The sequence below is a fragment of the Copidosoma floridanum genome, unplaced genomic scaffold (assembly GCF_036245765.1).
Source record: "Copidosoma floridanum isolate Cflo_tuat_1 unplaced genomic scaffold, Cflo_Japanese_pri ptg000001l, whole genome shotgun sequence".
In the NCBI taxonomy this organism is placed as follows: Eukaryota; Metazoa; Arthropoda; class Insecta; order Hymenoptera; family Encyrtidae; genus Copidosoma; species Copidosoma floridanum.
This window is the reverse complement of record NW_028321878.1, coordinates 12,893,302-12,908,663: the sequence shown is the minus strand read 5'-3', so window position 1 is coordinate 12,908,663 and position 15,362 is coordinate 12,893,302. Positions and strand designations below refer to the sequence as shown.

Below are 15,362 nucleotides of genomic sequence, written 5' to 3'. Positions count from 1 at the left end.
AATTGTTTTAACTCATGAAAATCAGGATACTACAATATCGAATTTAGTGGTAGCATTATTAGCATTATTTGATACTTACATTATGTTGATATTGCTAACTGAGTCTGCCGAATCAGCAATTGAACAGGTAATAACCAATTTTTTAAACTAAAAATTTTTATTTTCACTATTTTAATTTTATACCACTTCTATATGTTCAATACAGACTAAAAAGATAAATTCCACCTTGATTCAATGCACAACGTATAACGACAACGTAAAATTCGACAGCTTAACATATCAAGTAAGATTTGGACTTAACAAGCAAACTACTACAAAAAATTTTCATAAAAATAATATTACAAAATTTCAGATCTTACTATTTTCACATCATTGCAAGTCTACGGATCTCCAATTTCTTGCCTTAAATGTTTTTCCACTCAAGAGATCGTTACTTGTGTCCGTAAGTATTTTTACAAATGTACTAAAATTGTCACATCCAAAATAAATCATTATAATTTATTATAATAACTAATTATTATGTTTACCAGATAATAAGTTTAACGACCACATATTCCATTATCATGTTCCAATTCCGTCAATCATACAATAGTAAAATGTAAAAATAATGGTCAGATAATATTACTGTCTATAAATAACTTGCTATCAATTTAAAAAATTATATTTATCCCGATGCTGAATATTAACTTTGACATTATAAAATACATACATTTTGAATTATTGTAACATATTTATTAGTGTTATTGTATATTATGTATGTTCCTATTTTTAATAAATCGAAATAGGCTGTGAAAAAAAAAAATTTTTATTTGGCTCCATTCTCCTTTACTATTTAATATTTCATAGAACTAAAAAATAAAAAATAAAAATTTTTATTTATCTTACTTAATATATAAAGCAAAGTCGCTAAAACCGTTGTAATTGCTAACCGCGAAAACTACTGAACCGATTTTGCTGAAATTTTGCACACTAATTCATGATACTTCCTAGATGGTTTTAGTATAGTTTTCATCTTAAAAAATTTAATAAAAATAGCAATAAATGAGCTCAAAGTTTTGCAAAAATACGCCAGCTTTTCACTTTAGTTCAGTAAAATCCGCTAGGTGGCGTCGACGTAAAATCGAGGCTACCTGCAACAGAATTAAGTAAGTGTGGTTATAATAACCCGGAGCGTCTCGATATCCATGAAGTTGTATTTTGGCAGTTCAACGAGCTGTACAGGGCATGTCGAGGATAGTCTTGCAGCTGGGTGTCCCGGTTACAGATGACACTCTTCTGTAAGGGGGAAGGGACCTACGTGTCCATTCACCCTGAATCTCGACGAGAGCATCAAAAAAAAATTAATTCGAACCGATGCCGTCTATGCCACAATACCAGGAGACATATCTAGCCAGAGCACAATCTGCACCAACTCTTCAGAGTTGTGTGGCGGTCCCACCATCCCCCCTGCAGGTGCAGTAAGAGAATTTTTGACTACAAATGTAAGCCAGGGAAAAACAGCTCTGAGGGGCACGGGCAGCCACAACGGCTACTTTCTTGGTCGTCGCGTCCCCAACGCGCTTACCCACATGTTCCCGTCTAACGATGAGCGGTTGGTTATCCGGGGAACGACCTGAGACGAGATATTCTTTGGTCAGCGGCGTACCTCCCTCCATCACAGTCTCCGTACATCGAGACTCCCAGGGTAAGAATCAAGCTACCCGTAGCCAGCTCTTCATCATCAGGAATAATATAATAAAGAATAGCCTGAAAGTTTCACCACTGGCGCTTTTTAGGGCCATTATAAATATTTACGTTCCCTCCTTAACCATCAATTTCATCGGTTCTTTTTAGGATACACCTAAGTGTAAACTACCTTGCCAAAAAATACATTTTTACTACCATTTCCGGAAGCGATTCGTCGACTAAAAGACTATATTAACTAAAGACGGGCACTATTAAACAAAGTCAGTCATTCACTGTCAGACGTCACAAGCGGAGTTGTTCGCCGCAATGTTGGGAACCCCAGTGACCGTCGACCCTATATTACCCTCTCGACTCTAAGCATTCAACCAGGAATCACTGATCCTCTCCAAGGTCTGCCCCGGGAAAACCTATAACAGCTATGAAGGAAAAAAAACTTGAGCCAACGGGACAGCCTCCACTGGACAAGTATCACTAACCAATCTCCCCATCTAAGATCACCAGAACAACTAAATCTGCAAATAAAAAAGGTGCTTTAGACACCAACGTCTTCGACGTTATACCGGGAGACGTTGGGAAAGAGCCCTTTTCGTGAATTATACGGGAGAAACTGTAAATCAACGGCTTCTTATGGCCACCGATTATCTTATGGCATAAAGAACGCACGGTACTCTTCAGCATGATTATTTTTTTGAATTTTTACACCTTATTATTTGACGAAACAAACTATATGGATTCCGAAAAAATGTGTTTTTAATAAGAAGATTTTTGTTCTGAGATGTATCAGGAATATGTGTGAAATTTCTAACTAAAAATGATTCACATTACATGTCAACACACTACGGTGTTTTATTTAGTAAGTCTCGGGCGAAGCCGAGACGGGGGGCTGCTAGTACTTTATGTGCTTGTTTTATTTTGTTCACTAGTTTTATTTAAAGTGATACATATGACGATGTTTGTTTGAAATTTTTCAAGTTATTAACGTCGTTCGAAAATAATATCAGTTAAACACAGAGATTTTGCAAATCACTAAACATTATTGGACATATTTAAGGCCGAAGCATATCAATTTGGCATTTGCATTGTCACGTTCTCTGCTTTTTAAACTTGATTTTTTGAGGATGGACGGAAAAACAACGTAATTGCAATTGTTTCACAGTGTATTATTAAAGCACTACAAGATACAAAATAAAAAATATACAATATAGTAGCATAAATTAAATAGTAGTCTTTAAATAACGCAGTTCAAAGAAAAGTATTACGCTAGTAATTAAAGAGACATAACATCATTGTACTATGTTATTAGTGATAAAAACAATGAAATTTCTTATTCGGTTTTGAAAAAGTAAATACAAGTTGGAAGCATGAAAATAAAGAAATTTTGTCAACTTTTATTTCATTAATCTATTTGAAATGTACTAATAAAAAAAGGACAAACAAAAAAGTCAATCACAAAAGTATTGATATTTCCTTAAATAATTCTCAAACAGAAGAACAATGAGACCACGTAGAAAGAGGCTTACACACCAGTAAATAAGGGATGAAAATAGAAATTCCTTTACATATTGTCTATAGCCTCTTTATCATTTCTTTTTTTCAATAATACGATGCAGCAAAGTATTCCGTAAAATTATTTCTTATACCATTTTACAGATGTGACAATATGAAGGATTACAAGATCGGTATCTTCTACTCATACCTTTTGTTACCCATGCGTTTTACTAATGATACAAAAATATGTACTTCACTTAATTCGTTTCGTACTTTGTTTTTGGAACATGAGAGGGGCTCAGAAATTTATTGATGTGTATGTAGTAACGAAAAATTATTAATGATTTTTTTTATTGCTTTTTACTATTTACCAAATGGCTAAGGGTACATTTCGTATATGACAAGATTACGGAAATTTTCAGGAAATTTCTTCATTACGAAAAAGACTAGGAAAAATCAATAGACTGTAGTCAATATTTTGGATTACCATGTGTAACCAGTCAACTTTGGAACTGTAAGGGAGTCAGTCCTCGGAATGAAATACCCACTAACGTTATATTTTAACATAAATAGCGTTTTAACTTTTCTTTGGATAAGTATTTTTAATTCTTGGTAAAATATTAACACTATTGTTTATTTTGAATTTCTTTGAACTAAAAAATGACTAAAATAAATATCCTATTTTGTAATCAGTTACTTTTTTTTTCATTTCAGCTAATAAGTTCAACTGTTACGATGATGGTTGATGAATTAATAAAAAAGAGTAGATTAAAAAATGTATCGTTTGTAAACAAATTATCACTTTTTAAAGTGGTTTACTTTTTTAATCGAATAATTGGATCCATAACTTTCAATTTTAAGGAAATTCCAATTAGAAACAATAGTTTTAAACGATGGTCTTTTAAATATTCTAACACTGGAATGATTTATAATATTTCTTTAATAACATTCTTAATCCCAAGTCAATATTTTTCTTTAAGAAATTTTTCGAAAGTAGCTAATACAGTTCAAAATCCAGTCTTCAAAGTGTACGCATACATTTATAATACATTTATTTTTTTTGCAGTCAATTTTATTTTAATTCAAAATATTGTTCTACAAAATACGGCTATAACTGTCTTGAAAAAGTTTAATTCGGTAAAAGAAGCGGTAGGAGAATTTAATTACCAATACGGTGATAAATGGATATTACAAAGAAAGATAAAATATGCTTATTTCATGCTCCCTCAGTGGATTTCGTACGTGGTTGTAACGATTTCTTTATATTCGTACGATACAAGGAGCTTAAAATTATCTCCAATAAAAATATGTCATCTCATGATAATTGACTCGATAGTTTTTCAATATGAGTATTTTATTACAATAATCAAAGTTTTATTTGAAATCATGAGTTATCATTTGGAAAATATTTTTAAACAGTCTCCTGACGTTGCAAGTATTGATTGCAACCTCGTCAGTCAACGCGAAAAATTGCTAACCATTTCGAAATTACGGAAATTGTTTGTACCATTTACTGAAGTAGCTCAAGAATTATCGGACTTGTACTCTACGTCGATATTTTTATGCATCGTTGGGTATGTTGCGGCCCTCTTGTATTATTGCCAGAAAATTATGAATTTACTGCTTCGTGAAAACGTTGATACTTTTATTTCCATAAAAGTAGTTACATTTTTTATATTAATTATTGATTTTCTAATAATGATGTTACTACTAACCGAGTCCGCCGAATCAGCAACTGAACAGGTAAGAAAAATATTTTTATTTTTGTTATTGAAATTAATTGTTATCCTTTGGCGTGTGTGGCACAGACTAAGAAATTGAACTCCACCTTGATCCAATGCATGATACGTAACAACAACATTAAATACGATGGCATAACGTACCAAGTAAGGTTCAAGCTGACGATAACCAAAATAAAAATTGATAAATTAGAATAAATGTGTTAAACTATTTTTCAGCTCTTACTATTTTCGCATCATTGCAAGACTACGGATCTGGAATTTCAAGCCTTAAAAGTTTTTCCCCTTAAAAGATCTTTATTTTTATCGGTAAGTGTTGTTTTTTAGTTTATCAAAATTATATTTCAACATCTAAGACGATAGGCGTATGCAAGAAGATTATCTCTTATAAAATTAACCGAAATTGATATTTTTTTTGTTTTTTCAGATAATAAGTATAATTTCAACGTATGTGATAATTTTATTCCAACTCCAGCAGTCGTACAATAAATGAGAGTTTTTACGAATTACCAGATGATTACTGTATCTGCATATGACTAAGCCTTTCATGATTGTAAATTTCGATTTTTAAATTATTATAATATGACTAACACACGTATATGGTTATGTACATTTTTGCCTTTAATTAATAAAAATATATTATTTGAATTAAAAAAATTATATTAATTCTTCACTCACAACTATAATTTTTTATATTCGTGTCAATGTAAGTGTGTGAGTCAATCTAAATTATTATCTCAATATTTTACATAAGAACCATATTGTTATGAGTCTAGTAGATGAAAATACTCCTGATCATAAAAATTCGAGCAAACCAATATAAACGGGATTTTCAACATCAACATTTTCAGTTATCCATTCAATTGTTTGGTAAAAAATAAATCCCTATTCCCTGAAAATAAGACATTAAAAAACCAAATGGTTTGTTTACTGTAAATCGAAAAGTTTCGTTAGGCTCAAAGAAAAAATTTTACATCTTAAAAAAATATTTCTGCTATTTTTACTTATTTTTTAAAAACTTTAACACTTACCTATGTAACAACCGGAACGCGTAATTGTGTCTAAAATATGATTTTGATGGCTTAAAATTGCGACGGCCATACAAAAATGTAAAACACTAGTTCATTACCCATTATTTTAGTTGACATTGTACATCTATATCCTATTGAAAAAAATTAAAAATTTTGTTACAATACATTGATTTATTTTGTAACTGTAATATATTTTAGTTTCATTATTCATTTAAAAATTTTGTATACAAAATAGTTACGTTTTATAGTTATGTGAAGCTTCTTCAATGTTCAATATTATATTTTTAAATAAAGAATCGCAGTTCGTCTTTAAATGATTGCATTATCAATACTTACAATAAAATGCCAATAGATTGATATCAAAATGTAAAATATGGAATGAAGATTCAGTCGAGGAGAGGCAGAAAATAAATCAACAACGTCATTACACTTGTTTCACAGTTTATTATAGAATATTATAGAATAGTTTAGTTACTATTATAACTGCTGATCAAAGATGCGCCGCGGACTCGCAATTCCCGCGCTTCTTCAGGTCGAATATCTATGCAATTATTTGCCGATGAGCTGCTGCTGTTGCCGCCGATGCTCCGAAGAACAAAAATTTTCAGAGGCGCCCCAAGACGCATACAATATTTAAAAATCGGCCGGAGTCCACGACGCCACCACCGGCGAATTACAAAAAAAAAAATAGTGCACATTACAATGAACATAATAAAAAGTTGCTCTCGTCGCTGAGCTTCATCTTAAACTTTTTTGTTCTTCTTTTTTTTGTTTTTTTTTTTTGTTTTTGTTTTTTTGAGAAAAAAAATTCGTTTTCTGAAAAGAAAAACGGCGCGTGAATTGTATTTTTTTCCCTTTTTGTTTTTTTTTGTTTTTTTTTCTTAATGTTCCTTTCGTTGTAAATATCATTACAGACAAATTTTTAAAGTCCCATTACGATAATAAAGGGTTAACTATACAATTTTTCATTTTTCTGTTAATTTTAAACTCCTTTTTCTCTCTTTCACACTCGCTCTCATATTAGTACTCGTTCTCTCTCTCTCTCTCTCTCTTGCACTCCTCTTTCGCGCTTCCATTTTAACTTTTGCTCTGTTCTTATGTTTCATCACTGGCTCGCTTTACGAATTAATAATATATTTGATTTTAAATCAACGCCGCTAAACTCTTCCTCTTCTCTCTTAACTGCATTGTCTTTCTCTCGCTTGCTATAACACTTAGAAATTTTATTACTTCAAGCTTATTTATTTTTTTATTCATTTATCTATTCTCAGTTAATTCCGATCTGAGTAGGGTAGGGAGCATATGCGATTCCACGATTTCAATATTTTTGTATTTTACTTTTTCATTTCTAATAGTGTAAAGTTAATTTTTTTTTCTTCTTTTTTTTTTTTTTTTTTTTTTTTCATTATTAGTTATACTGGACTCTATGTACTACAGTTTTAATGGAAATTCTTATTAATGTTTATTTAGGTTTAGTTGTCGCTTCGCTTTGGGAGATCCGTACAAACGTAGAAACGTGGTATGAAAAACTTGAAAAAGGTAACACGATTTGGCTGACAATAGTCGAAAATTGAAGTCTTGTGTTTACTTTGTTTCGTTCCATTTTTGTGCGGAGTAGTTCATTGTTTATTTGTAAAACGGGTAAAATTGATTATCAAAAAGAGATATTACGATGGGTATCGTCAATACTCGTAAAAAGTGGCAAACGTACATCTTACTTTATTTTTGTGTTTTTTTTATTTATTTTTTTTTATCTATGAATTTTACGAATAGACGCTTATTGTACACAAACGCTTTCCCTACATCTAGATTAATATATATCACTTACACTGCTCGAGTTTAATGTAATGTATATATCTTTTTTTTTTTTTTTATCTTGAATTGTGTACCCCATGTTAAATGTAAAGAATCGTGTTTGTATTTTGTGTACTCGCAGCATATATTTAGGCTTTATTACTTTTTGTGAATTTTTTTTTTTGTTTGTAGCGCATGGAAGAGTTTGCACCTGCAGTCTTGTTAAATTTGTGTTTTCATTTTACCCTCGATTGTACAAGTAAAAAAAAAAAAGGAACAGGGAAAAAAAAAATTAACGGTAGAAAAAAATCAAATTGATCGAAAAAATTTTTTCCCTTTTGAGATATAAGAAAAGTGCTATTTTTTTCCAAACAAATACCTACCAAAAACGCGTGTTCAACTACTATTAATATACGCTACCACCTTTGTGGCTTCGATTGATTCGCTCATCTTGTCATTTTTATCTCATTATCATCGCGCTTACAACTTTTTAAATTTTATTTGATCGAGCGTTATTTTCATTTTTTTAAATAATCATCTGGCCGTTGTCGCATATTTCAGGTCCACTGTTATGGACATTTTCGCGAGCACTTGGTTAAAATTTTGCAGACACACACAGTTTACAATCGCGCACTAGTTTTCTCGCTCGCATTCATCACTCTAATTATTAGCCAAAGCAATATTTATGGTTGTTTAAATTTTATTAGAGTAGCCTTAAAACTTTTGACAATCGATACATACCGACACATTTTCTTTCTTGCCATTCCGTCCACGCTTCTTAGCAGTATACAAATAGTGTGTAGTCACGGGAGGCTGCTGCCATTGTATCATCAACATCATATCTCTCCGTCATTTGTTTGTTTGTTTGTTCACATTCAGTTACGTTTTCTTTTGTAATCATTCATGTATTTTTTTTTTTTTTTCATCATCTGAATATTTCTCGAAGAGTACACAACGATGAGTGACACACTTGCGATCAAAGGAAAAAAATTGTCAAAGAGCGCTTGTTTTCTCTATCGCCAGTTGAACGCTGCACATGAACATGCTGCTGCTGCTGCTCTCTTCATTATTTTATTATTATTATTTTTATTATTAATATTTATCTTAATAACAATTAATGACACTTTAAAATTTCTACACACTGCAGGGCAATAATCATATCGTTAACCTGCCGGCTGGGCACGGCCCAGTATTTAAAAAAACTTTCTTGCTCGTATATGCTCGCCTCGCGAAGTAGAGATTTTTTTTTTATATTGATCGGGTAATGACTCGCGATTTGCAAAACCGGAAAAGATCGTCGATGGTCGCTCGAGTCATACTTCTGGCATTCTTAATCATTAATCTGTTTTTTTTCTTTTCGTATTTTGCTATTAGTTAATTTTTTTTTTTCCCCCCATCATCTGTACTTATTTCATCATCATTTCTCTCTTTTTGTCTGGCGCTCGCAGTTCTAACTAATTAAAAATCTTTAAATAAAACCAACCGTAGCCCTGAGAAAAACTACACTCTCCGGTCTAAACGTTTGCTGTCAAGTGCCATATGTAAAATAATTAATTAATAATAGACTTACTAATAAGGAAAAAAAAAAATATGCGTCTTTATGCTCCAGCGATGTCGCGCTCTGCATTCAAAGTAAGCGTCGTAGTCGCTTAATCAATTATAAATTTATTTTTTATTTGTTTTTTTTTTTTAATCATTGTTACTTGTTTTGTTTGCTGCTCGTAACGAAAGAACGTCATTTTCGGTTTTGTTTGCACAGGAATGGTCCAAATATATCTATATAATATAGTTTTTTTTGGTTTTAACGAGAGAAAAAACTTTCTTCTTCCCAAAAATACAATTCGGCTGGCGGCGCTTACTCGTGCATGTTGTTTTGGTGGACCAAGTCAGCGACAATCTCCTGAAACACAAGCAAAAAACGAGGCTTCATTATTCATTTCAGTTTAACTTTACACCTACTAATTAATAAACAATTTCAAGTGAAACAGTAAATATATATACAAAATTAATAAATTTCCAATAATGCGTGTACACTCATTTGAATAATACCGCAATATTTTCTCCATTAATCAAAAGAATGATAGCTACACGTATAATTGAAAGAAACTCACGTTGACTCCGTTGTTGTCCATGGAATCGTGAACTGCAGCAGCTACGGCCTTCTCACTGATGTCAATTTCCTCGATGGCCTGCAAAACAAAAAAAACAAAGGAGAAACGTTAAAATACGTCACTACTGCTGTACTCATTTCAGGATTTAAAGGATAAATAAATAATCAGATGGCCCCATAGCTTCTATCAAAAGATCACAATTTCATTCGATAAAAGAAAAAAATGCATTCTCTCTGGATTACCATAGTTCATCGAACATTGATAATCATTTGGTATTCATCATCGAAGTAGTAAGAGGTATTAAACAAAAAAAAAAAAAAAATTTAAGGAGAGACGTCGTGTGTACCGACCTTGGTCACGGAGGCGACGTCTTCGGTGATGGCTGGAGCAGGCTGGGTCGTCTCAACGGGCACGGCTGGTGGTGGGCTCTTGGGTGCCCCATCCGACAAGCCATTCTCCATCACGACTGGCTCACTCTTTTCAACAACAGGAGCGGCCTCGGGCTCGGAATCATTCTGGAAACGTTGGAAATGCATCCTTTGTCAGTACATCGAGAGTCTCGTTTCTCTCTTTGAAATCAAGCGATTGGGTTAAAAATGATCTTGGCGCATGCTGTTTGTTTGTTTTTTTCCTTGTTATTATTTACTAGGTTCTATAGCTCGCGCGCTGCGTTTATTGAAACACAAACAGGCGTTGGAGCACAGGCTTCGTTGTAACGTACATTTTGTATACATCAATTGTTAATTAGACATGGATGTATTACAGTACTGGATGGTTCATTGCGCGAAATGTTTTTTTGATCTTTAGTAGCTCAGGTGATCAATTTTAATCAGAGCAAGTTCAAGCTCACCCATATCAATGGTCATGCTTTCAGAATGAGGTTTATGCTGCAACAATGAATTCCAGCGTACATCCATGTGTTGTTAATGAATGATCAAGACAAAGGTAACATGCAGTGTACGCAAGATGCTCAAAGTACATTGAAACATGTCTGATTATGCTGGAATAATAATGTTGTCGTCTATCAGTGAGACTCTTGGTATTATCATTGCATTAGGTCCAATAAACACTAAACATGGTATTAGTGACATTAATGATGTATGGACGATCACTAGAAGTTTTTACAAACAACCAACGAAACGTGTAACTTGTCGAATTAGTATGAAAATTTCTAGTGAAAGTCATGCATGAATGTAAATTTTGATGTAGTTGCTTTTATGGATTATAATGTGTGTCTGAGATGCGCAGTGTTAATGAATGTGACAAGAAAACCAAGAGGCAAAACAACACAGGACGAATTTATGTTCTTTGGCGTTATGGGGATGAATGAGTCGTTGAGTGAGCAAGTAACTGTGAGAGAAAAAACAGAGAAAGGAACTGTGTACACATGGGGATTGGTATGGCAGAGATTAACCCGAAACTTTGTCGAGACCGTCGAGGCATTACATTATACTTGTGTTAATCCATGATTATTTTGATGGTAGTGAAAAAAATGAAAGAGTAAAGGAGGATTAGGCAGGACAGAGACAAGAGAGCGCGAGTACAACACGTTCTTTATGTTACAGGATATCATTGCATCGGCCCATCGAGAAATTCTTCTTTTTTTTCGTTGGATTATGGTTATTGTTGTTACTGGTATTATTATTATTATTTTTGCTTTCCCACTGATGCACACAACCAAGGCCCATTGTTTATCACACCTGCCTCGTTCGTCAATGCAGATGTTATTTTTTATTTTAAAATGATCATGGGTTATCCAGAATGCGAATTAATCCCAAATTTAAACAATGCGTTCGTGCGTCCTTTTTTCTCGTTTGATCCACATCGATGATGCTTCAGATTCTTTATCTGTTATTTTCTTTTTTTATGTTCTCCAGCGAAGCCCCAAAATATAGTGTGAGCCTCTTGGACCACACAGCATCAGTATCTTTACTCTTTGGCTTTCTGTATTCGTGCATTAGTCGTTTGAAGAAAAAAAAAAAAAGTTACAGACAGAAACAGCGAGAAGGATGTTATTGTAGTTGGGGCAAACGCAAAATCCGGACGATTATCGATTAGAATAAACAGTATGACCTTAAGTCTAGACAAAGTGTTAATGATGAATGTATACAAAAAAAAAATATACAAGGTAAATTTACAATGCACATGTGTTACATTATTTATACATCAGTTCGTGTCAATCGGTCCAAAGTAATAACCAGCTTTGTCGCTTTCATCCTAAATATATCACTTTGATCATTGTATTTGATGTAGAAAAAAAAAAAAAAAAAAAAGAAATACACATCATCAATTTATCCAACATTATGTCACGCAGCATCTATTAAAAAACCGTGTATCCGTGCATTATTAGCTAACAAATAAAAAAATTTAAAAAAAAGTATCATGGTACAGATAATTCGCGCGCCATAAGTACTATACAAAGCACAATCGACAGTGAAAAGTACAAATAATAATAATAATAAATATACGTGTATTAAAATAAACAATGCGTCATTCGTGTTTCTCGTTCAAAGTACAAGTATATAGTGGCTATACAAAACACACAACACAAGACGACCTACGTGTACAAATCAATGTACCTATCAACACAATGTACAAAATAAGCAATATAAAATCCACGATGGAAAGTAAATAAAAACTGCATACACTCGACGCGTATTACGTGTGTATAAACCAAAGGTGAGCCAAGACAACACAAGAGTCGACCGTGTGATTAACGTTCGTTACAAAATGTTATTGTTTTGGGGAGAAAGCGCGCGAGAGAGAGAGAGAGAGAGAGAGAGAGAGAGAGAGAGGGAAAAAATATCCAAATATGTATTAATATTTGACAAAACAACGAGAACCGGTTCGTTATAGATCGATTTATCTCCCGGCCGAGCGTCTGTTGTGGTTGTAGTGGTGGTGGTGGGTAATATATTGTGTCGTGGTTGTTGCATTTTATTGGTAATCACCTGGTCGTCTCCAATTGAAGCCAGGCCGTTCGTGACGACATGAGGCTCCCGAGGAAGCGCCGTCGTAGTCGTGGCGTCCTCGTCGACGGTGGGTGGGGGCAACGGCAACTCCTCGCTCCTGTCCTCGGCGGCCGCGTCCTCGGGGGGCGGAGGTGGCATGTCCAGCGAGTCCAGCCTCTGCTCGGGATAGTCCTCGTCCGCCTGCGCCGGTGGGGGCGACAGCGAGGAAGGGGAGGACGACGAGGCCGGGGGCGACGAGGCGGCGTCGAGGAGCGCCGCCACCGAGTCTTGCATGGTCGTCGCCGCGAAGCTCGCTATCTTGGAGGCCTCGAGCAACGGGGCCGGCGAGACCGGCAACGGCGGCGGCACCTCCTCCTCCTCCTCCTCATCCTCATCCTCCTCCTGATTAGCTGCGACTACTTGTGGTTGGAGGGGTTGTGGTTCCTCTTGGTGCTCCTGCTGGAGCTGGTGGGGCAGCTTGAGGGCCTCGGCGAGATCGATGGCGCTCGGGGCGCTCTGCTGGGCCTTCTGCAGGGGCGAGGGATCGATGGGCGTCGGCGGGGGACTCGTGGGCGGTGGTGCGGTGGTAATGCAGGGCGCGCTCGCGCACGGCTCGGCGACAACGGCGGCGGTAGACACGGTCCCGGACGGATCGGAGGAAGGAGGGCCAGGAGGAGGAGGATCGTCGTGATGAAGATGATCGGTATCGTTACTCGGGAGGCTCTGTTTATCGTCCTCAGTGCTCATTTTTATCCTCTCAGTGATAGACGAGGGGGTGGTGTTGTTGGTAATAATAGTAGTGGTGGTGGTGGTGGTAGTGTTGTTCGTGATGGGTGCCGCGATGGGCTCGTGGTGGTGGTCGCTCGTTGCGCCAGGACTGACCTCGACTTTCTGTTCAGCTGCGGGGACGGCGGGGAGTACCGGGGCCTCGGCCGATTCCTCCTCCGGTTTTTTCTGCTCGTCCTCCTCCTTGTCCTCCTTGGGCGCTGCCGGTGGCTCTTCCACGGCAGCTACCGGGGCGGCTGCGGGGACGGCTGGCTCCTCCTTCTTTTCCTCCTCGGGTGCCTTTGGCTCCTCTTTCTCCTCCTTCTTGGCCGCTTCCTTGCTCTCCTCGGTCGGGCTGCTCACGGCCGAGGCGCTGGTGTCCTCGGGAGTCGCTGCCGATGCTGCCGTTGCTGTCGTGGTGGCGACCGCCGCCACGTTCTCGGCCTCCTGGAAAATCGCGCAAAACCAATGAAACCTCCATCGCTCGATACATTTTTCATCAAAAAAAAAAAAATAAATAAATAAATAAATAAAAGAAAAAAAAATTGTTATTGCCAAATCCAACCACTGGTTAATCCGATCATCACTCGTTAATTGTTATTTTCAAACGTTAATTGCCACCCATAGTCTCGTTTACCCTAAATAAGAGGGCGAGGGTTGGGGGGATTAAACCGTGAGATTTTTCGGGCATGTATATTAATCGTTACAGGCACGCGGTGTATAATGTATGTATTATAATTATAGTGAATACCAAATAAAGAAAAATCGGGTGGCGGGGTTAATGTTGTTGAGTCTTTGCACGCGCGCGTTCGGCAACGATGAGTCAGTATTAACTTTGTGCAAAAGGAAAAAAAAAAACAAATGAATAAATATGAGACGCAGTAGTCCAAGTAAGATGAGTTCAAGTTCATCGATACGTTATTATTGGAACTGTACGCCGTGAGCGCCCAAAGGTGATGGGTATCGAATTTCATGTACACAAGGCGCAGCGCGAGCGGTGCAGGGATCGTCTCTCTCTCGGAGCGGAAAAAAATAAATTGCGCCGCGTCGCGACATCAGAGATATTGAATTTGTCCCCGGCCGATATATATGGTATATATGTATATACAGGGTATACCTTGGTCTTCCGTGTCATTTGCAACTGCGCGCGATATACGAGCGCGGACGGGCAGGTCACACGATACAATGGCTCGTTCTGAGATTACCATTTTCTTTAGAACGCGAATCTTAGCTCTATACAGAGCACCTTATGCACCCGACACACCTCACATTTATCCGCTCTGGTGTAAATAAACAAACGTGGTTTGCTTTTTTTATTTCCATCTGCACGGGCGCGCGGGGGCATGCCCTTTTCATCCGATAAACCGCGTATGGATTGTATCAATAAATTAAATTATTTTTTTCGAATTGAAAGAGATGATAGCAACGTGTCTTTCATTGGGATGGGATAATATTGATCTTGCAACTGAAGGGAGGGAAGAAATATCGCACAATCACACGTGGTAACACAACGATCCTTTGTTTCTACGAATATAGAACTTTGATGTTTCGAGACACGTGATCTACATAGAACTTATAATTGTAATGCCCGCAAGGATACATACATACAGATGAGTGAAATAATAATTGAGTGGATGACGAATTTTTTTAGATGTAATGAAAAAAAAAAAAATTCATTTAGTGTTGTATTTCATCGAAATTATCATTGATACATTAGTGAGTCTGACAATTATTTTATTTGATCCAAGTAAAATTATGTGTTTCTGATGAAATATCAATTGTCACTGGATTCATAAA

The 15,362-nt window shown here is 36.0% G+C and overlaps 1 protein-coding gene across 3 annotated transcripts in view; it reads right to left on the bottom strand.

The window, feature by feature from the left end:
- Window positions 1–6,368: 6,368 nt before the first annotated feature.
- LOC106636219 (uncharacterized) overlaps window positions 6,369–15,362 on the bottom strand; it is an 81,281-nt gene continuing 72,287 nt past the window's right edge. For all 3 annotated transcript variants that reach the window (XM_089593783.1, XM_089593770.1, XM_089593776.1), the window contains exons 5-8: window positions 13,683–14,012; window positions 10,200–10,364; window positions 9,850–9,927; window positions 6,369–9,638 (exon numbers count right to left, since the gene is read on the bottom strand). In XM_089593783.1, coding sequence (XP_089449909.1) covers window positions 9,594–9,638; window positions 9,850–9,927; window positions 10,200–10,364; window positions 13,683–14,012 — 618 coding nt within the window. In that variant the 3' untranslated portion in view covers window positions 6,369–9,593. The remainder of the gene's footprint in view (window positions 9,639–9,849; window positions 9,928–10,199; window positions 10,365–13,682; window positions 14,013–15,362) is intronic.